Source organism: Thunnus albacares, chromosome 17, assembly GCF_914725855.1.
Source record: "Thunnus albacares chromosome 17, fThuAlb1.1, whole genome shotgun sequence".
NCBI classification, from domain to species: Eukaryota; Metazoa; Chordata; class Actinopteri; order Scombriformes; family Scombridae; genus Thunnus; species Thunnus albacares.
In genome coordinates, this window is record NC_058122.1 from 22,480,933 (window position 1) to 22,504,659 (window position 23,727).

General features: G+C 40.6%; 1 protein-coding gene, 1 long non-coding RNA gene and 1 other non-coding gene across 7 annotated transcripts in view; 1 reads left to right on the top strand and 2 right to left on the bottom strand.

Moving 5' to 3' along the window:
• Positions 1 to 1,203: 1,203 nt before the first annotated feature.
• On the bottom strand, positions 1,204 to 3,031 carry LOC122967774. The gene is made up of 3 exons (XR_006398675.1): positions 2,927 to 3,031; positions 1,954 to 1,987; positions 1,204 to 1,404 (listed from the first exon to the last, which is right to left on the bottom strand). It is a non-coding gene; the product is annotated as an uncharacterized LOC122967774 (long non-coding RNA).
• A 1,316-nt stretch (positions 3,032 to 4,347) lies between these two features.
• The window catches only part of cacnb1 (calcium channel, voltage-dependent, beta 1 subunit), a 30,518-nt gene continuing 11,138 nt past the window's right edge, over positions 4,348 to 23,727 (top strand). For 2 of the 5 annotated variants that reach the window (XM_044331673.1, XM_044331674.1), the window contains exons 1-6: positions 4,349 to 4,668; positions 10,324 to 10,410; positions 21,749 to 21,868; positions 22,067 to 22,189; positions 22,862 to 22,998; positions 23,520 to 23,587. In XM_044331673.1, the coding sequence (XP_044187608.1) occupies positions 4,579 to 4,668; positions 10,324 to 10,410; positions 21,749 to 21,868; positions 22,067 to 22,189; positions 22,862 to 22,998; positions 23,520 to 23,587 (625 nt within the window). In that variant the 5' untranslated portion in view covers positions 4,349 to 4,578. Of the gene's footprint in view, positions 4,669 to 10,323; positions 10,411 to 15,090; positions 15,420 to 21,748; positions 21,869 to 22,066; positions 22,190 to 22,861; positions 22,999 to 23,519; positions 23,588 to 23,727 lie in introns of those variants that run through there. The other 3 variants (XM_044331675.1, XM_044331672.1, XM_044331677.1) reach the window with 3 other exon arrangements.
• Positions 9,676 to 9,747, bottom strand: trnac-gca. The gene has a single exon. It is a non-coding gene; the product is annotated as a tRNA-Cys (tRNA).

Sequence of the window (23,727 nt, forward strand, 5' to 3'; positions counted from 1 at the left end):
CCGTGGATGTTGAGATATTTCACAGAGTAAGCGAAAAGTTTGACCAGGAGCTAAAGGAAAAGTCAGAGGATCACCAAAGTCATTACAATTTATCCTCCAGGAAACTTTAATATCTGTAGAAAATTTCATAGCAATCCATCCAAAAGGGGTCGAGATATTTCAGTCTGGACCAAAGTGGTGGACCGACCAACCGTCAGGCTGATATTGCCATCTCTAGAACAGGATGTTTCTCCTCCACGTTGTGAGAAATGTGGAGGAGAAAAATGTGCAAACAGCATTAAAGTTTGGCTGAGTTTTTGTCATTGTGCAGACCAAAGAATTGTCCTCCAACAACAGATTTTAAACAGGAGACTATAGTCAAAAATACTCAGATTCAAGTCAGAATAGTGACCAAAACCAATCATTTCCATTTGAGATTAATCTCAGAACTGATTCCTAAATAAATGCATGAAGGCATGTTACGCTGCAGGTTCTTGGAGCCATAAAATGTTGGCATTTTTCTACATTTCTGCTGAATTCACAATAAATCTGACTTTGTATGAATTGTGTTACACTTTCATCTTTAAGCTCTTCAAATCAGCCATTCCACACATGCAATTGCATTAATTTGTTACTGTAGTAATGTAATAATTTCATAATTTCCATACATTGAACACATTTTCATATTTGAACATTTTCATATTTGCCATTACCCAAAGCTCAAACCAACTGAGTCTGGTTTAACTTATGTTAGAAATCAACAGCTAAAACATACAGTAGATGTGTGAATTTATAAGATATTAAGGCATATTTTTATATAGTGTTGATCTGTATATTTATTTCTCTTATGAATATTCCGAAACTTAGGTATTCTACTGTTGCATCCACTGCAAGAAGCTGCAAAGAAGAGCATCAGATAAATGCCAAAGATGTTAATGTAAACTGAAGATAGCCACAGTTGACTCATTGTCCATCCACTCAGTTAACCTTGAGCTACAGTACAAAGATGAAAAACAAGATCCAGCTGAGGACAACCTGCTCTCTTGTTGCACATTCAGTTTTTTCTTAGTGGAAGATGTCGACTAGCTGATGCAGGAGAGTCACAGAGACTAATATCCAGGATGAAGAGGTTGATAAAAGTAATGCAGTAAGAAATGGTTCAGGAAGTTTTCCATGTCATGATTCAACTGACATCATTCGTGAGGTACACTGTGCTGTGTTTCTGTTTCCCTGCTTGCTTTTTTTTTTTTTTTAACCATCAAGGTTTCCACCTACTAAGATACCCATCTCACCGGAAGTATGAGCTGCAGCCACAGAGGATCATCTTGTGGGCGTTCGATCACAACGTCACACAGAGTTCCCTCCAGTAGAAGTTCATCACAGACAGCAACAAGCGAGGAGATCATTTTCCTCTACGGGTGACTCCTGTGAGAGGCGGAGGTGGATAAATATTCCCCTTGGTTTTTGGGGTTTACTAATCAATCAGTATGACATCTTCTGTACTGTGGGAACTCAGTATTTTTTCTGTCACAGACACATTTTAATACTTATCTTCAGCAGAAAATCACAAACCGTCAAAGCAGTTTTTAGTTTAAAGCAGAAACTAGTGTAAACCATCATGACAATTGTCTACACACATACATTTAAAGGCCCAGAATACATTTTTAACCATATAAATGTGATGTACTGTATATTCACAATTCAGGAGTATCAGTAGTAGATTAAAAAAAAACATTGTGTCTCTCATCTCATCATGACTCATAGAGAGAGGTTTTATACTAACATTACAGACTTTTTACAGCGCTTTAAGCAAAAACTTAAAGCTGCCCTAATCAATATGTTATATTAAAAAATGGATCAAATTACTATGTGTAATGTGAAATGTATTTCTTGTACTAACAAACCCACAAAGAAGAATTATCACCTGACTCTAGTGCCTTTCAGATATTTCTTACTGTTTTGGTTTAAACTTACCGTCAGCTTGGCTTTCAGTCACTGGAGGCGGCAGCTGGTTTTCAGCATAAAAAAATAACTCAGATAAACCCACTGTACCTTATCTGTCCAGTAATAAACAACAGATGGACAAAGTTATCAGCTAGCTATCTGAAGAGAGTGTTACATCTAACAGCTGAAGACATTTTTCTCAGGGATTGACGGAGACCAAAACAGACCTAAAATAATGAATGGATATTAGACTTTATTGGAAATATAAGTCCAAATGACTGCTAATGTTGCTCTGTGTCTGCTGAATGTGTAAATCTGCAACTGATCGCTTACAAGTTTGCCGTAACAACTTAAAAAGGTGATAATGTGTTGTCTTTATAGTTCGTTCCACTGCCCACAAGTGGTCCAAAAAGTGATTTTATGCAGGTTTAAACAACTAACTTTAGCTGTTATGTCATGAGGCTACAATGTTCTTGCTACATTTTGGTTTTTGGTGCTTATAACCGCTGTATATATATATATATATATATATATATATATATATATATATATATTATTCTATTTATATCTGTTTCTTTAATCTGCTAAGTAACCATTCTTGCCAAATTCATCAATTCAATTATGATAATGTAATCTAATAATCAGGAAGCAACATTTATTTTCCCACTGACAAGTGGAGTCTTTAAGCTTCAGACTATAAATGCTCATAATCCCCGACATGTTCTTCAACCCCATAAACCTCTGAGACCCCTGAAACACCCATCCTCCTGGGTCAACACTGGATCACTTATAGAACAGGGTCCCTTGGACTGGTAGGGTTTTGCTCAAGGCCACATCAGAATGAACCTCCTCTTCTTCAAATCGTAGAGACTCCAGATACTGAGCCTCCTTGCTGCTGCAACAAACCACTTGTAAAATTGAGCTATTCTCAGCCCCATTACGGCCCCTCCAGGACCTGTGGATCCCAGCGAGGGGACCACTGGTTCGGCCTGTCCACACTCACAGCCTCCATCGCCTCTGTTGTTCTCTCATCAATCGATAAGTGAAGGTGGGGTCTGTTCAGTGGGGCGTGGACCTCGGCTCCCAGCTGGAGTCTGTCGAGCGCACACAGGAGAGAGAAACGGCGTCAAGGCAGACAGCAGAAGACAGATCAATACCGGTAGTTGGACAAATCTGCCTTCAAATTAAGAGCTTATTTGTCACCACAGTTTCTGCAGATATTACTGTTACTTACTGTTACTAATTCTGAAATCATTTTTGGGGAGTTTTTCCCCATCAATAGATCGTAAAGCCACCTTTACAAAGCAAATTTGTGATTTGTGATATTGGGATATATAAAATGAAAATGGACTTGACTTGATTACTGCTTGTACTGTCTAATACCAAAGAAATTTAAAGCAGTCGTAGAGTGGTACTAAATTAAAATGATTACTATGAATAAGCTAGATGATATATATACTTGCTTCTTTATATTAGGCCCCACATTATATATATTGTTATATTATATTATTGTTAGACTAGAACAGTATGCATTATATAGAAGGCAGAAAAACTAGGGTTATACAAGAAGTTTATTCATGTCCATACTTCTAGTTAGGATCAGGAAATGTATGTAGGGTGACAAATCAAAGGACAAACCTGAATAAATGAATGTAGAAATATGACGAATGCAGATGCGTCCACACAGGTGCACTGCATGGTACAATCAAACAATTAACATCATGCATAAAACTGCTGAGCAGGCCCGGTTGATTCTGATTTTGTATCAAGATGGCAAGAGGAAAAGATCTAAGTGACTTTGAAACGGATGGCAGGAGCTTCAGTCACAAAGACTGCTGAAATGGCTGGTGTTTCAATAGGAACAGTGACTAAAGTGACGTCTGCATTTCGATCTGTGGGAAAGACATCAATAAGTTGTGGTCTATAGTGCATATTTGGTGACCGTCATGCTCGTCAGGGGACTGAAGAGTGACTGCCAAGGTGCTTTGAAACTGTCCCGGCAGCATGTGGCAGCCCAACACCTTACTAAGACACTTTATGTTGATTTTTTCCTTTAATTTGTTACTCGTCTGTATGTGCATATCATCTCAACAGTGGCCTAATACACTCCTAAGGATATTAAGCCATCAGGGCAATATTGTAAATCAATCAGTAAGACTTTCCATATTAATGTTTTATATTATTTTTGGCTTAATGTGATCAATGTGATGAAATACCTTGATTTGTTTGGTTTTTAATTTCTCCAGAAAGTGTCATTTACTATCTACCAACACACAAAATTAGCCTACATATAATTAGCAGTTTCTTAATTATCATGAATTTCAAACGAGTCACACATCTTTCTCTTAATTTGGACTCTTAACTTTTTAAAGGTTTTTTTTTTATTTTGAAAGCAGTAACCGGATATGCTGTTGTGTCATCCTGCTGACTTGACACTAGTGTAAAAACCTGGTGCGCCAGTGTGTAACGCTATAGGCTGAGAGGGAGGCAGCTGTTGCCATTATTTTACCAGCCAGCTCAGATACATCAGCGGCTCCAACCTCCCTTTAAAAAAAAAAAAAAAGGAAAAAAAGAAAAAAAAAAAGATGAGTCTGTGGACACCATCATAAGAAAAAAAAACACGACACTGAAAATAGATTTTGAAAAGTTAAATCAATGGTACAGAAAAGTAGTATGTCCAGGACGCCTTCGACCTCAACCCAGGAGATCCAAATGGACATGTTCGACCATCATCCTCACACACAGGTAAGACTACGGAACAGAAACGGAAGGAAACCAGATATTACTGACAGAAAAAATGGAAAAGCCTCTTCAGAGATAAGCATTTATCTATATTAAAAAAGGCGGTTTGATAACAGTGAAGCTGTTTGACTTCGGGGGATTAACAGGTTGTTCGGCAATTAAGTGGCTTAATTTGCTTTCGGGAGTCTTAAAATGATGTTTCTGTGCTGTGCGATGCGTTGAATTACGATCGAAATTTCATCCAATTTATGATTATAAGAGGTAGAAAACACAGGAGGATAGATTATAGTTTTTTCTTCCTTTTGAGTTTGATTTATAATTTCATCCTCGGCCTGTGTGTAGCCGGTAATTGGGTTGTAATAAGTCGTCTGCGTGTATACACTATGTGAGGATATGATGTAAGGCTTGTTTTTTATGCTGCTGCCCATTGGATTCTTTAGGAAACCACGCCTTTGTTCAACTAATGAGTAATTACCAAAATGGGTTATTACGTTAAATGTGTATCTGCCCAGTTGGAGGAGAGTTTGAGTTTTATTTGGAAAAAAAAAATGAAGTGAATTCTAAGTTTTAAAACCTAACAGAACAGTAATCAACAAAAGTAATCAGTTTATCTTTTGGATATTGATGTTTTAAGTCTTACATATGACATCAGATCTGTTTCTCCTTCGCCTTCAAAAAAAAAGACACAACTTGGTGATTTTTTTTTTTTTTCCCTTTTCATTTACAATCCTATCCTTTCAACTTTCCATGGTGTCACTCTTTTTTTTTTTTTTACAGCCACAAATACAGGCTGTTTTAGGAAGTGGCATGATATTGTGGGCATGTTTAGTCATAACAGTTTCTATGGATGATGATGAATAAAAAAAAAAAAAAAAAAAAAATTAAAAATGATGAGAATATCTAGAACAAACACACCCACGCTGAGCTCAGTCATTGTCTCTCTGGAGAGGGAAAAAAAAAAACACCTCACCACAGACAACCAGCGCTTCAAACCATGCCAAGTCCTGCTCTCTCCTCTTTACTCCCACTCCTCCCAGCTCCTTCTCATCTCTCTCTTCCCCCTCAGCTCTCTCCATATTCTTTCTCAATCCACTTTCCACGCTTTTGATTGTCCCGCTATCTTCATCCTGCTCTCGCCATCTCACCTCTTCCTGTCTGTTTTTAGCAACCAGGTCTTTATCTGCTGCGTGAAACAGATGGATGGACCCCCTTCTTGTGCCAGGTGGCGGGGGAATGATGTGTGTGTGTGTGTGTGTGTGTGTGTGTGTGTGTGTGTGTGTGTGGCACCTTCTGATCAATTGGATATAAAGTTCATGCCGACCTGCAGCGGGTCACACTGGTATATGTATTTATAACTCAGGGAACTGCTTTTCTAATATCCTGAAGGAGACAGTCTGAGTTTTTCACCCAGACAGCAACACACCAAATAAGAAATTAACTGTGGGGCGAGAACTGATCCACAGTCAGCGCCCAGGGGTCACTTATAGATTAAAGATAGTGTCCGTTGATCAACCATCAGATTGTGAGCAGAATAATGTATGGAGCGTTCTGGCTGGAGTAGTGTAATGTGGTTTACATTTCACAGTTGTGATATTGTGCATCCCGCCACCCGCCACCCTGCCTGCTCCCTGCCCTCCAGTTTAAAGCCCCTTGCTCACACACACACACACACACACACACACACACACACACACATACACACACACATGCACAACACCCTCTTTAATTATACACTTAATCTGGGAAGATGTTTACCAACAGGAAGCCTCCCCTCCCTACTTCCTCTGGCATTTCCCTGCCCTTTACTGACAGGAACCCGCCCCATCATGACTCTGATCATGAAGACCCTTCCAAACACACACGAAAACATACAAACACACACACACACACACACCTGCACCCATGCATTTCATGTTAAATTTAACCCTAGACTTGTGACAACAGAGCATAAATTTGCTTCTGGATGAAACAGGGGTTTTATATTCGTATTTTGGCCATCATCTCAATCTGTTATGAAAAGATTTTATTCACCAGTTTAATTGCTCAGATATCAGCAACATCTCCAGCAGAGCGACCAGGCAGATTATCTAACAGGTTGTAAACAAATCCACAGTGTCACCATGTTATCTAAATGACTTACTTGCCAACAAAAACAAACTATCCGATGTTAACATTCAAGTTTTGCAGATCCTTCCTTGTTAAACTTTGGCTGAACGTCCTTCATTTTACACGGATGTGGACAATAACTTACAATAACAATAACAAAGATAATTCATCTTTGATTTAACTGCCAAATGATGACGATGGACTGTGGTTGTGTTTCTATTCTTCTTAGTTCTCATCTTAGAGATTAAGCTTGTTAGTAAGATCTCATTTCTGTGTCTGGATATCTGATCTGGATCAAGAAAAACACACGTCACAGTAACACCGTTGTAAATGCAGCAGAATGGATTGCAATCGGATCAGTCAGAACACATCTGGAGGTGTTGGATTGTGATCGGACCTCAGCCAGGTGTAAACAACATCAGTGGCTACATTCTCAAAAAGAAGATCCACCCTCCTCTTCCTGCTATTTCACGCAAGCCCGACATCACATGTAAACATGTCTCTTGATCCGGAACGTGTTTGCTCGCCAGCCCTGCCCACCTAACAGGCATCCGATCTCAATGCGGGCAGAATTAAGATAGCGAGAACACTTATTAATGTCAGGAGTTAATTCAAAAGCCCATGATAAACCATAAAAAGCTTGAACTGGACCAGAGACAACAATGGAAATAAGTGCAGGATTTTAATTGTTTTATCCTTGACAAAGTCTGATATGTTGTGCTTTTTACATGAAAATGTTGTCAGTAAACCAAACCAAACAACTGCAATTTACAGTTATTCTCATTATTGATTAATCCGCTGATTATTTTCTCGATTAACCAATTAGTCGCTCTATAAAACATCAGAAAACTGTTATAAATGTCCATCCCAGTTTCCCAGACTCCAAGGTGATGTCTTTAAATGTCTTGTTTTGTCCGACCAACAGTTGGTTTAGTTTACTGTCATATAAGACCAAGAAAAGCAGCAAATTCTCACGTTTAAGAAGCTGTAACCATCGAATGTTTGGCATTTTTGCTTGAAAAATGACTGAAATTATTAATCTTCTGTCGATCGACTGACTCATTAATCATTGCAGTGCAAAATGTCAGATCTCATTATCTACGTATCCAGATACAGATCGCATGTTAATACCAGGTTAAAACAGGGTCTAAAATGTTACAAGAGATGTTACGTCTTCTAGTATTTCTCTACATAATCTTCATGTTTTCACTGGTTCACACAGCATTTTCTAAATATTCATAACCTTTTCAGTCAGTGTAGGTGAACAGATTTGCCAACAGTGATGTAATCGGTTGCATCTAAGCTCCAAGTACAGTTTCCAATCCTTATTTTTTTTCTCATGTATCATCACCTAAAGTTAAACTGTAAAAGCTAGTGAATATTCTAGCATACGTTCGTAACACAGGAATTTTATGATTGAACTGTTAACTTGTCGGGTGTATCATAGTTGTTGTGTAGCATCCTGCTGTGCATTCACTCTATCCCATCAGTATCAGTAAATCAAGCACACAAAAGGCTAGATGCATTATTTTTTGCACTACAGGAGGTTTAAATGAATTCAAATAAATTCCTGAGCTCCTTTATTTGGAGATGTATTTTTCCTTTTTATCCGTTAACACTGGAAACCTCTCGGCCACAGTGTGTTTTTGTGGTTGCACCAGTTGGCGCTGGTGTAACAGGTCATGTTTGTTTAAAGGCAGGCAGGACTGCGTCATACATCTGAGAGCCTCGGTCCGCCCCGTTGTACATGATGTGACGGTGATAACAAAATAGAGGAGGGATTACTGCTGACGGGTAGCTAACCTGTCGCTAGATCTCTCCTGCTGAAAAGTCACTAGATATACAGATGTTGTATTTAGACAGCAGCTGATCGGTTAGGTTTAATGTTTACATAGGTATACGTGTGTGTAAACGTGAACAGTTGTGGACAAAGCTAATTGTTGCTCACAGTGTGTGTGAAAAACCAGTTCAGAGAGGTAATATTAGTTGCCCTGTGATGAGTATAGAGATTCATACTGAATACTGAACATATTACTTTCCAAAGCATACCACAAAAGCCGAGTTTTTTATTTTTCAGTATCAGTATCAGGGCTGGGAATCATCTTTAATGTTTTTGATATTAGAGGAAATACAATACTTTAGGTTGGTTATAGATAATAACACTTTTTTGGTAGTTTTTGATACTCAGACTGGCAATAAGGTTCAGTACTCAGCCCTAATCTGTATAATATGAAGCTTGCAGGCTTAAATAATGTTTAAAAAGTAAATATTTTAGTAAGTAATCCATCAAATTGAACATGTATGGCTCTAAGTTATAATACATTATTGATGTGTGGTCATCTATTTGATGTACAGATAGACAAATAGAGAGTCTTGAGTAATGGGAGGTTCTGATATCTAATATTTCAGAACAGACTACTGAAGAGAAGCACAAACTATTAGTCAGTCAAACAGAAGATAAACAGTGAGATAGTATGAATATACTATATTTTTTTTACTTGTAAAACTGTGTGACAACTGGCTCTAAAATCTCTGATATTTGAGCCTCCAATCAGCACATGAACACAACAGTGCTTATCAAATCAATGTGGACATTTAACTCCATTATCAGGTTACTGTAACATAGTTTTGACAGAAATTAAAGTGACATCATTCTCGCTGTTTTGGAGAAGCTATCTCAAGCGACTTTCAAGTCAGTCGATTTACAAACTGTTTTGAAAAGAGAAGAGAAAAGCAGATGTCTGGGAGGAAGAAACGGCACATTAAGATGTTGAAAAAAAAACAGTTGTTTGGTCAGGAGTCACATTAGGAACTGGCGATCTGTTGTAAACAAAATGAAGTGCAGCCCTTGAACTTTCACTGTTACAGCTAGTCCTGCTGAAACATGAGATGTGACATAAAAGCAGGGGGCATCCGGATTTGAACCGGAGACCTCTTGATCTGCAGTCAAATGCTCTACCACTGAGCTATACCCCCTGTGGTCAACCACATCCAGGAGCATGAGAACACAGGTGTGTGTTGGCTCGTAGAAATACTGCCGTGTTTATTTCTAAGCATTATCTCAACCAGCAGTTCTCTTTTTACACGCTGCAAGAACAACACAGACAGTCTCCTGATTGCCAACAAATGTGATTAGTCGGCATTGTGTAACCATGGCAATGTGGGCAGGGTGGGTTCATAATGTAATGTGTGGCCCAACCCGGATAGGCCATTTGCCAGAGGTCTGCCAATCAGATTACAGGGTCCCAGTTTGCGACAGAACATGAAAAATGACAAGTAATGAAGGCTGCTCATGGACACACGGGGCACATTTTCTCTGGTCGACTTCCTCCCCAGTCTGAGACTCGTGCTGCTTTATCGCTGGCTCTATCTAACCGGCTGATCATATTTAGAAGCTTTTACGAATGCTATGCCAAATGTTAATGACTGTCATGCTCCCCCTAGAAACAAGGTTTTCTAAGAAATATGTCAAGATAAGTTATTTTGGAGCCACACAATTAAACTTTTTTTTTTTTTTTCTGTTTTTCTGCCGTCCAACTTCTCTGTTCCCAGGGAAAGTATGCCAAGAGGAAGAGCCGATTTAAGCGTTCAGACGGAAGCACCTCCTCTGACACCACCTCGAACAGCTTTGTCCGACAGGTAACGTTTCACACTTAATCCTTCCTCCAGACTGCTAATCCAGGTGCTAGACTTGATCTCAACTTTCCCCTCATCTTATTTCATCATCATTCGATGAAGTTTAATGGAGAGAGAAGTAAGAACTTTTAATGATGGGAATTCAGCAGCTCATCTGCAACATTTACATCCTTCATCTTCATTTATTTTATCTCATATACAGTCATAGCTACATTTTTATATATTAGTGGAATTGTTGTTGCAGCATTATGTTTTTTTTAGAGTTTGGTCCATCACTTATAACAGGGTACATCTCAGAACATTTTTTGCAAACTTGCTGATGGTCTGAACATCCAGTTTAACTTTTATGAGCCAAAAATGAAGGTGATAACAATCATATAGCATTACAGAAGAAAGTTTCTCAAAACGTATCCTGATTATTGTACCTTTTAACTTTTAAATCAGTTTCAAACACTTTCTAATCCTGGAGGTTTATCCCCATTGAGTTTTTCCACATTATTTGCCTCATGACAAGTGCTGACAGTAAAAATCTCTAGCGAGAATCTGCAGCAGAGACAGACAGAAGGATATATGAAATCAATGTGACGTGACCACTTCCACACTCACCTCCAAGGGTAAATAAATACATGATTATGAAAAGAACCAGGTTTATAACTTAAACAAAGTCTAATGTATGCACACAAGAGGCTGAGAGAAGAGAAATAATCACTGTCAAATTTAAATGGAAATTTCTGGCATCTATGATATGAGGAAAATTGATCTTACTGCATACTTTAACAGGATTCCGTTTCCGCTGTTTTCACTATCTGCTGTATCATATTTTTTCCGCTTTCCAGTAACTGTGAAAACCAAAACCTGTTATTTACTTGTCTTAAAACACGGTACGTCTTTATCTCTTCACCTGAGTGTGTCACAGCAACTCGCATAATGTACTGTATCTCACACATTGAAATGGCTTTGATAACATCAGTAAAACCTCTGTGACTACAGCTTCATTGTCACAGAGCTGGAGATGAGAGACATCTCCCTTCAACAGAGATTCCTCCAGGGCTCTGATGGTGATTATCAGTCCCCAGGTGTTAGACCACCTCCACCTCTCGCTTGCCACCCCGACCCCGACCCCACCCGGGTCTGTACATGTAGATGCATTGATTGGCTCTGTCAGAAGGAGCGTGTAAAACCTGTCAGTCCTCCAGCTGCAGAGATTTTCCTGCTAAGAATGGTTCAAGAAGCCTCCCCTCGATATTTCCTCTCCTCCGAGGTTTAGGAGGCGGGGTTAAGGCATCACATGCTCGCGAGCCGCACAGCAGTCCTTGTCTGGACATGACATTTCTCAAAGCCACCCCGTGTCACGGCTAACTGAGTCCCCCCTTTTCCGTCTGACCTCTTCATTGGTGAGAGGAAATGATTTGCCCCGTGCCGAATGACATTTGCCTGTTCAGTGCCGGTGATGCTTTAGGAAAAAAAAAAAAAAGAAAAGAAAAAAAAAAAATCCCATCGCTGTTGGTGAACACAGGGAGCTGAACCCTCCTGTGGTTTTTAAAGGTTAGCTGCATCCTCGCTTGCACACATCTTCACCCTTCCCACTGCCTCGTCCTTCATTAACTCTGGTGTGGTGGAGGACCATGTGCGCCGGGCCTGCAGGTTAAACAGGATTCATAATCGCTCACACTGTATGAGGAACTCATTACCCAGAAGTAAGGATGATTTAACGCTTCCTGACTTGAATCTCCTCCCTTGTCTCATGCTATTGCACAGCGTTTCACTCATCAAGGCTTGCAATAGAGGTAGCAGGGATTTTAAACAGACTGAATACCTCACATAATCCAAAAATTGATTTAGCAACTCAGCCGTTTAATATATGGAGCACCTATGAGTGTTTCTGCACATGCACACGATTCCTGAATCCATGTTGAGATTGAAAAAAAATGGTTTTAATTACAGAAAAAGAGGCTTACAGGCGCCCTATAGGTTTTTGCACATATGGCCTATTTTTGACTCCCCCCTGAACAACTCAAAGCAGAGCCCTGTATAGGCTTTACAGTCTCACACACACCTACGCAAGTGCACACACACTCAACGCACGCACACACACACACGCACACACAAATACACGAGAGCCACAATCAGCCAACGGTGGAGCTGGCTGGTACACTCGGCCTGGTTTCCATGGCAACCGGGCCACTGAATCTCCCTCTGTGTGCAGGCACAGTGGGATGGAGAGACGAAGGAGAGGATGTTTAGATGTGTGCGTGTGTGTGTTAGGGGGGGGGGGGGGGGGGGGGGGGGGTTGGGGGGGTTGCAGCCTACGTGTTTGTGCAGTGTTGTTGGTTTGTGTGTCGAGTTCAACAAAAACACACTCCGTCTTCAGGTGTGCAAAGAAGGGCAGAGACTGTCTGCTGAAAAGGCAACATGTCTGCTGTCGTTATTTGAAAATTCACATCTGCGTTGTTGGAAATTAAAACAGCAACGTTTAAAAAGGTAATCTGTTGTGTCTTATAACACTGCAGCATTAAAATAAACATAAAATCAGAGGGGCTGTCGTGATGAACACATAACAGCTGTGTCCTAGTTCAGTGGTTCACAAAGGAAGGTCCTTTAGAGGACCTGAAGGCTATGCTGAACCTGCTCCTCTCCACATGAGATGGTCTCAGATTAGACTCTAGACTGGTATAGACCAAAACTAATTGTGCGTTCAAGTCCTCCTCCTTTATTATCAACAAGTTCTTGAATACCAGTAAAAATGTTCCAAGAAATCCAAGTTTATAGTACAAGACATTTCTCTTCAACACATCCCCAACACACAGGCTACTGGATGAGTGGGGAGTAGCTAATATTGAAGCTAATATTAAATATATTCAATATATTCAGGCTGCACACTGTTTATGTTAATGCTCAGCTGCTGTCATTTAGACTCAGCTGCAGATTTTTTATTTAGTCCAGTTCATGTAACATATGTATAAATCACTGTTAGTCACCATTTCCTGGTAATTGTGATATTTTAAAAACCTTTAAAAGCTGCATAAAAACAACGGATAAAACAACACTAAAAGCTATAATAACGCTAAAATATGGCTAAAAGTAAGCAAAGAATAGAGAAAAATAACAATGGAGTAATTTACCATATAGTTTATGGACATCTTCTGCCAGAAATATCAGATTCGTCCATTTAAATTCCTTTTGCAGACACTAAGTGGCCGGAACAGAAAACATGAAGGCTTCTTTCCCATCTCTGTCTGTACAGTAGAGACAGACTGCAGATATATATGTCTTGTTATCTGGGAAAATGACTGCAAAAGTGAACTTTGTGGAAAATGATGTGTTTTCACATTCGAGGATCGTTTGAGTGGTCATAATAAAAGTCTCCGAATTCAAATAAGGATCTGGAAGAATCTTTGAAATACGGTCAGCCTTGTTGGCCCATTATGACATGAACGGTCTAGAAATGTGGAGGATAGAGCCTCTAAATTGGGAAACTGCTTCTCGCCTCATTTTAATTTAAGATAAGATGTAAATGAAAATCAATTAAAGCCTGTTAAAAAAAATTTAAAAAGCGGGTTTAATTGTTTTTACAGTCAGTCTCTGATTCCTATACTTTTTTCCATTGCTCTGTAGTCAAGATCTCGTCTTGGCCTGGTTGCCATATGTGAAAGGTTTAGAAGGTTCAGTGGCTGTAGAGAGACCAGCAGTCCTCCTGTCCGTCCTGACATATGAATCCCAGCAGAGCGCCAGTTGCTGCTGTGTCTGGCTGCACGAGGGCAGAGCCGACTGGTGGGTCTGTTAGCAGCTCTCCATTTGTTCACCTTCCCCAGCTGACTGTGTTGTCATCAGCTACTATCACGCAAGAGAGGAAGAAGTGGTTGGAGTCTGTAGCCATGGATTGTGTCAGAGGTCGCCCTCTTGTGGACAAATAGGACTACCCCTCCAACCACACCTATCTGCCTATAGACCTCCCTACTTTAACCTTTTTAACAGTGTTGGGCAAGTTAAAATTTGTGTAGATTACAAACTAGTACGCTGTTTTTTGCAGTAAGTATACAAAAATCAATGTAATTAATTATCAGACACCTATAGATACATGGGTTTGGAGCGGTAACTATTCAGCAGATACTTCAAAGGCTTAAGTAGGCAAGCGTCAGTTGCTTCAAAGTGATACAGCCCCGATCACTGCGCCTCATGTCCTCATTTCACTGCTGAACCACTGCCCCTGTTTTTTCCACCTCCCCTCATATCCATATTAATCCCTCGTCTGATACCCTTGTTCCGGCAGATATAGACAAAGAGAAAGAGAGATGGGTTAGGAAGAATGAGATCAGGACAGGAGGCCGGTAGGAATGAAGCAAAGAGAGAGAGAGAGAGAGAGAGAGAGAGAGAGGAGGGGGGGGTTTCCCTGGGCACTGCCCCAGCTCTGTCCCACGTCAGTCGGGGCATTGAATGGCTGACGGCTGCATACCAAGCCTCCTTCTGGGTCTCAGTGCGTTCACGGCCCTGTTTCTGCCCAGCCAAGGCTAAATATATTTCCCCAGTTTGCAAATGTAGCACAAGTCCTGCAACCCGACCCCCAGCCAGCCCCAGCTCCCTTCCTCTACACAAGGTTCACGTTCCTCTGGGTTGTGGAGGTAGGAGGGGGAGGGGGAGGGGGGGGGGGGGGGGTGGGCGTGTGTGTATGTGTGTGTGTGTGAGAAGGGGTTGGAGGTTAAGAGAGCGCTCTCCCATTTTCACACATACGGCACTCTTTTCTGGCGTTCTCTCCTATCATATACACACTACACACATACAAACACTCACAAACACACACATGCACTTGTCAGACTAACAAGCAGATACTCACACTAGCTGCCACTATCTCTCACACACATATACACACGTACACACACACACACACACACACATACACACATACACGTAACTCTGTCCGTGGACTCCGGCGTTGCCCCCTTGGTTTGCCGTGGTGTGGCGAGCGTGGCAAACGAGGTATGGAGAGGACCGAGAGGATTCAAAGGCCTGTAATGGTAAGAAGGATCTAGATTAATCTTCAAGCTGTACACTTTTAGCTGTGTCTGCCTTAACTGGAAGTAGTGTATGTATGTGTGAGTGAGTGTGTGTATCCAGAGAGAGTTTTTGAAAGTTCAGAACACTCTTTTGCCTCTGAGATATAACTGGAATATATAACTTGCCGTCCGTGTCCTGATAGAGCTGTACCTCCTGGTCAGCGGCTTTCTTTGAGATTCCATTTTGGGCCCGGGCCGCAGCTGCTGGAAAGGCGCTGTGTTTTTAATTAGACTTCCAGTCCCACCGGTTGCCTCCGCTGCTGTGTGCACTGCCCGCCCAGCCGGCCCAGGGCTGTGGCCATTTCAGGGGGCTTCTTTCACCGCGAGTCCCCGTGTTGCAGACAGGCCTAGGCTGGATATCGATTTAGCATATTTTTGTGACCTCAGGACTCCAGGACAGAGTGACATAAATGTCAAAATGTCATAAATGTCAAATGTTTCTGTAATTAATGCTGTTAGGGCAATAATTCAGTGTTCCCTTTTTACTTGGAATCATATTGTGATGATCAGGACCGTGACTCACTATTAGTTTCATTATTGAGTAATCTGTCAGTTGTTTTTCTGGTGAATCTTTTATCTATGAAATATCAGAACATAACGGAAAGTACTCATTGCAATTTCCTAGAGGCCATGGTGACATCTGAAACTGCTTGTTTTGTCAGAACAAAGCTGGGAGTAGTGAGTCTTTGGCATTTTTGCTTGATAAACAAATAACAGTTCATTGATTATCAAAGTTGATTTATCAAAATCAACTTTCTCTCAATCCACTGTCGATTTAAAATTTTAGCACAAGTAATGATAGGACCATATATTATGTTATCGGTTTACACAATTCTGTTATTTAAATTAAACTGAATGAATAGTTGAAAGTTTTGATGTAAAGCAGAACAATTGAACACAGTTTGGTGCGTCGATCATCAGTTTGATTACTTTATATTAGGGCTGCAACTAGCAAATATTTTCATTATCACTTAATCTTGTGATTAGTAGTCTGTAAAATATTTATCATAATTTCTCAGAGCTCAAGATCTCGTCAAATTGCTTGTTTTGTCCAACCAACAATCCAAAAAGAGATTCAGTTTCTAAGGAAGTCAGCAAATACTCAAATTTAAGAAGCTGGAAACACAAAGTTTTGGCCTTTTGTTTAGAAATGACTTAAACAGTTAATCAATTATCAAAATGTTTGCTGTTTAATCTTGACTTACTAATGCGTCAGTTCTGATTTTGCATATATTTGCTGTATCGTGGTTAGGGCTGGGTAATCGACCTCAATACTTTTTGAGTAATCACCAAAATGGGTCTCAAAATTATCAGAATATCTAACACTGGTATTGAAAACCTGTCCAGATTTTTGTTGATTTACTCTCTGATCAGACATCAGATTTGATCTAAATCATATCTTTTCTTCTCTAACTTAAGTTCTTATTTAGGAGATGTTGTTGTCATTTTGTTAATGCATTTAATTACTGATGCATTGAGGAGGTTAGCATATTTTGCTAACTGAAAAAAAGGTTTGTATTCGACCATTAAGATATTTTAAGAAGTACTGGTATAAGGTAGAAATAATCAATAAACTAAAATAGATTTCATTGGCAGTAGTATTGAGAAGCCTGAATCGTGACTTGCATCTGACAAATATGTTCTTTGAATATTGTGATATTGATTTCAGCCATGTGCTGGTCAGTATTTTAAACTTGATGGGATTTTTCCCTCCATAATTGAGGAACAACTTGGTGTTGGAGTCCTTCTTTTGCCTGTTTCTTAAAAATGGGAATTTCTAGAGAGTTCAGTCCATGACTCATCTTTCTATTCGTCTCCACACCGTCCAGCTGGTTGCCATGACGCTGCTGTGACAGAGGAAAGGAATATGGCCATTTACAGCCGCTGGCCATGAGCTTCAGATAGGGGCTCCTTTTGTACATCTGTCTGTTCTGCATATCTCCCCCCCTTTTATTCTAGTTTTTCCTGTCCCATACCTGCCTCTTGATCGTTCACTCACCTAATCTCGCCCTGGATGTGATGTGAATACACAGCGGAGCCTCGGCTCGACTGCTAATGCATTCCTGTTGGATCTCAGCTGCCTGAGATGAGATGTTGTGTTCTTCTTCTCTTCTGAAATGTTTGATGACTCGGGCCCCGAGGAAACTCGGAGATGAAGCAAATAGGAAAAGGATATTTAATGTTCTCGCTTTCCCTTCATTTTTCACATCACCTGAGCTGATGAGTATGAAGATATTTTTATCTGTTTAATTATCAGGGCAGGAGTTCACAGTATGCGTGAGATGGTTATCACCTCTTAGTCATACATTGTGAAGTCTGACAACACCTGCTGTGATGTTCCTGTTCGTGACAGTAGCAGATTAAAATCTTTGGCCTCCACTCTGTTATCCAATATACAGAAAGGAAGACACATAGTGGTGATCATTTCCTGTGTTTTATAAAGATGGTAAAAATGAGCAATGAGCGTAATCCAACATAAACCCCAATTCAATATGTTCTTTTTTAAAGCTTTGTGCAGATTCCACAAGCAAATCTATTTAACTACATCCAACTGCTTCCCTTCTTTCCAATTTCCCTTTCTCTCGAAAGCATTTACAGGCGCCGTTGCATTAGAAGAAACAATGTTAACTAATTTCCTTGCTGCAGGGTGACTCTTTTCAACCCTCATTATTCAAAGCACTTGTCTTTTGCCACCCCGCTCTCACTCCTTATTCCATTATCCCCCCCCCCTCTCCACTCTGTTGCCCCTCCCCATTTATTCAATATCAATGCTAAGGAGGTTTAAATTCATCATGGCGGCAGCCACTGTGCAGAAAATGGAGGTGTCAGTAAATTTTTGTGATAATTACTGAGTCTCTCCTCTTGTATCCTTCTGATTTTGTACCACTTCTTCTCCTACTATGATCTTGGCTGTTTGGATTTTACCAACTAAACACGAGGAGGTTTTTAGCTTTTCTTTTAGGGATCAGTTTCAGTAGTCTTGTTAGTGAAAACAGTAATATTTACTTTCTATAAAAACTCTCCAAACACCATAATGTTTTGTTTGATGTAGTTATTGTCATGCTGTTCTCTGAGCTATTGACCAGTCTGTAACTCACTCAGTGTGAGAAAATACTTCATTGATCACCTGTTGAAAAGCTTTTATGCAACTTCCCTGCCGCTGATTTCCCTTCAGGGTATTTTATTTACCATTGATTCCTATATCTTCTTTCTATATCCTTCCTGATGCAGCTCTCACTGGCTGCCTGTAATAAGCTGCAGAGATGGTTACTATGACACTGCTGGGGTCTCTAGTCTGGCACTGCCAATGGGAAAGCAGCTCTGCTGTCAGGTGGCCTGTAGCTATTTTGAACAGGAGCTGTATGTGAAGTGAAGCAAGCAGCTAAATTAGAGACACAACCCATTGACATGAGAAGAAGAAGAAGAACAGAAGAAGAAGAAGAAGAAATGCAGAGTGTCAGAATTGAAAAGGTGGAGGAAATTTGTTCAGTTGCTCTTTCAGTCTATCAACACATTCTGATTGGTTTCAGGGTAGAAAGGGTGCAGAGAGGTTATTGATCAGTTGCTATTTTGACTCGTCCACCTGCACTGGTTTGTGTCTGTGCTCATGTATCCATTTATCCTCTCACTCTCTTCTGTCCTTTTTCTCTCTGGATGTGTGTGACGTGAATCAACTGGATAAGTGACACAGAGGAGCAAACATTTGTCCACACAAACTCACATTCACACACATATACACACATGCACAGACACACAGAGAGTCATCGCCTGTCCCTCCCACTCTACATTTTGCTGCATCACCGACATGTTGTAGCGAGTGTGTAGGTCCCAGGTTATTTCAGACGTCATGACAACATTTTTTTCTCTCTAAAAATATTCCCGAGGTTCCCCATTAAGTTCTGTTAACCTTCAGTTAGTCAGTGCTCCATGTTAGGATGCACCTGTATGGTTTAGAAGATGACTCAGAGCTGGTTAGTGGGGGCGGCTGTTATTGTCCTCATTAGATGCTGAATGCTGCTCACAGGATCATTCCTCCTACTTGAGAGAGATACAGGCACACCGCTGTGAGCATTTCAGTTTGAGTAAATGAAACAGGAAGTGGGGATGGTTTGTGGATGCCCGAGGATGAGAGGAGTAGCTAGCCGTCGCCTTGGCAACAGGGAGTGTCTACATTCGGTCTGCCGTTGCAGAGTCACAGAGCGCCTCGATGCAACAGGTGGCCGAGCTAGAATCAACATTTGTGTTTGTCGTTTCATTTCAAATCACACAGAGATGCATGGATGGTAATAAAAGGCATAGAGGAGCATTAATCACACATGAATACACACGCAAACACGCTGACACAGCACACAGATGCTCCACTCGTACACACATGACCAGTTTTTCTGTCTGGCTGTATTTAGACTGTGGTGTTTGTCCTCTCAGAAATAGCATTTGGGCATTTTGCCTTGATTTAAATGTGACAATTTGGAAGAAAGAATGCAAAACAAAGGTCCCCGGCATGAATTGAACTGTTGCAGTTGTATGATATGTATCCTATAACAGGCCGCTGGGATGCCACATTTCTTTTCATCTTTAAAGTAAGAAATACAAATACAATTCAAATGACAGCAAATTAAATAGGACTAGGTATCAAGTCTCAGTGCTTAAATAGTAGCAGCCGAAATATGTACAGTAGCTTCCAGTATCAAAAGTTGGCATCAGATGCTCGGTCAGGTTCTTCGGCGTGCTTTAGTCTTTATTTAGATGTTTCCTGATCTAAATCAAGTAGGGCTGCGAGCAACGTTTATTTTCATTATCGATTAATCTGTCAGTTATTTCGGTCGGTTTGGTCTGTAAAATGTCAGAAAATGATGAAAAATGTCATTCTCTGTTTCCCAAACCCCAAGGCGCCGTCCTCAAATGTCTTCTTTTGTCCCCGCCAACAGTCTATAACCCAAAGATATTCAGTCTACTTTCATAGAAGACTAAATAAACCAGAAAACATTCACATTTGAGAGGCTAAGATCAGAGAATTTTGCCCTTTTTTTTCTTAAAAAAGTACTCAAAACAATTAATTTTTTGTTGCAGCTCAAAAATCAAGAAACTAGTTTTGTACTTTATCAATGCAAAGCTCTTCATTTTGTGAAATTAAAAAAAGGGCTAAAACATGTCTATATTCCCCAAACTAAGATATCTAAAGATGTATTGTTTTGGTATCACTACTGAATCTCAGGTATTGTTTTGGCGCTGATATCAAGAATGTTCAAAGGATACCCAGCTGTAGTCCGGAGATATTTGGTGTATTCACTGAGCGGACTCTTTGTATTGTCTGACTACACATGTGCTCACTTTCTAGCAGGGAATTTTTCATCAACATTACATATGGTGTATGTCATCTTTGCGCATTCTCACCTCTATTTTAAAAGCCCACACCTAATGACTCACTTCTTCTGCCTGGCACATTCAGCTGTCCGCATTCTTGTCAGCACCTCCTACAAAGCGCCAGGCTGCCTGACAGCTAAAAAAAAAAAAAAAAAAGGAAAAAAAAAAAAACACCAAGAAGAGAACAAGTGGGATTGTTATATAAATTGAACACTCAAACACTTCAGAAGTTCAGGCTGCCACCCCTCACTGCACTGCTCTGCTGAACAGTACAGTGGGCCTGTGCTGCACAGGCTCACAGGAGGCTCGAGTTTTTATTGTGGTATGGGTGTCTGGATTAGGGTCAGTCGAGAGTCAAGTTACCGTGCATGAGTGGTGAATGTGTTGGAAACTGTAGCCACTTCATGAGAAATTTATACCTGCGCTAATATTATAAACAGTCCTCAGGCCATTTTTTTTTTTCTCTACCTCTACTTGACACACCCACACGCTGAATCTGTTGTACCTGTGCAGAAAGATTTAACACCTCACCCTTACTCAAGCTGCAGTGGAAATTTCGGGCCGGTTGTTATGCATCCTCTCCACCTCGAATTACACAGAGTCAGCTTTCAGCCAATATGAAGGCCAAGGCCCCTTTTGTGTTCATGTAGGTTACGCTGCTTGAGGCAGTCTTGACATTATGACCGGAGAATATAGCAAAGGCAGAGCCTCAACCGTTCTTCCTCATACTCAGACAAGGAGGATACATGTGAATTTAAGGTGCAGGAGTACAACTGAAAGATGAACAAACAGGTCATCAGTATGAACATTCATACATCTACTCAAACATGTTGGGAGTTCAGCATGTGATTTCAGTTGGTCTGCCCCTGTTTTTGTTACCTTCAGGAGTATTGATGGATTCTCGGTCTGGTTTATGTGTATTTCAGGGCTCTGCAGACTCCTACACCAGCCGGCCGTCAGACTCAGACGTGTCCCTGGAGGAGGACCCAGAAGCTCTGAGGAAGGAGGCAGACAGACAGGCCCTTGCCACGCTCGAGAAAGCAAAGGTCAGAGATCAACCGTTGCACCCTCATTCTTCTTATGCACATTGTTAGTTGAATGGTCATTATTCCTGCATAATAATCTTTTCAGTTTTTTGACACAGGTTTACCAGTATCAAAAGACTCATCAGTGTCAGGGGTCTCTAAACTTGGTGTGAGATGATGTTTGTGTACTAATAAATGTTTCTCTAATCATTGCTCCAGACCAAACCTGTGGCGTTTGCTGTGCGGACAAATGTCGGTTACAACCCCGGCCCCAGTGATGACGTTCCGGTGCAAGGCATGGCCATATCCTTTGAAGCCAAAGACTTCTTGCACATTAAAGAGGTTTGAATTTTCCAGATATTCCATTAAGCTCTACAATATAGTTTCTGTAGTTTCTTAAAGTACAAATATTCACCATTTCAGCCTGAACTGAAGGTAAATTTACTTGAGTTAATTTAAGGTAGCACATGGACTGAGGTACCTGGATGATGCAGGGAAACCCAGCATCAGGGCTACAGGCTTGACTCCTTCAAACAATTGGAAGTGTTGGTGGGTGGGAAGCTGGTGAGGGATCATGTATTTGTCGCAAGTCACTTCACTGTCTCTTTCTGTCTAAACTCTACCCAGGCAGTGATTTTCACTCATGATTTTGGTCACGTCGGGTACATAATCGTATTTTTTAGGTGCAAATGTTAGTTATACAGACATTAACTTGCAAGAAATTGTGCCATAAAGTTCTTTGGTACATGATGGGATAGTTTCTGAGCAGCAAGGTTTTATATTCTAAGAGGTACAATACTGTGCTACATTTTTCTGAAAGTGTAAATACAGTTTGTCAATATTTTGTTGAACTATTGTTGGAAACCTTAATGACATGAAATGCCATTTTCGTTCTTTCTTTGTGTTTGTTTATGAGGCATTTTTGTTTCAACGCATACAATAAATGGTGATGTGAGCCAGAAAACACTGGTGTTGCTTTGGTTACTGATGCCTGGTTGTCTGTTCTGCATGCAGAAGTACAACAACGACTGGTGGATCGGTCGTCTGGTGAAGGAGGGCTGTGAGGTGGGCTTCATACCCAGCCCAGTCAAACTGGACAACACCCGTCTGCTGCAGGAGCAGAGGATGAGACAGAACCGACTCAGCTCCAGGTAACGATGATAGGCCCTCTGCATTGGCACAAACGTGAACACGGCTTTTAAAACAGGTCAAACTTGAGTCACACTTCACCCACATGGCAATGTAAAATGTCTTAAAATAGACATAAGAGTAGAAAAGCACTTCGGTGACTCACTATTTTCCATCATGCAGACTACAGTGTACATGGGTCTCTTTAGTCTCTGTTTTTGTTTTCTTAAACAGGGAATCTATCTTTTTTTTTTATCTAGCTGATCAGATTTTAATATACAGTTTGCAATGCAAGCACTCAAGCAGTTTATTTATTTTTGTCTCTTCACTTTTTATTATCATTATTATTTTCTCAGCTGTCAAGGTCACAATAGCATCTTGTTTACTGTAAACTCTGGTGATCAATTTCATGTTGTAGAAGAAAACCTAACAATTATGGGGTGCTTAGAGACATAAAATATTGATGAAATCAGTTTTAACAACAAAAACTGGCATTTTTTTGTGAAAAACTGGTAATAATTAGAGCCTGTATTTCTTATTACAGTAAATCTGGAGGAAGTTCCAGTCTGGATGTTGCCACGGGAACCCGCAGGCCCACCCCACCTGGCACAGGTGAGGTCGGGGGATGGGGGTCTCCTTTTCATCTGGCAAAATAGTAACTGTGTGTGCATGTTTGTGTGGGCACGCGTGCAATCCCGAGTGAGAAGAGACGGGCGCCCTGATATTTAGATGAATATTTTAATTGGCTGGTT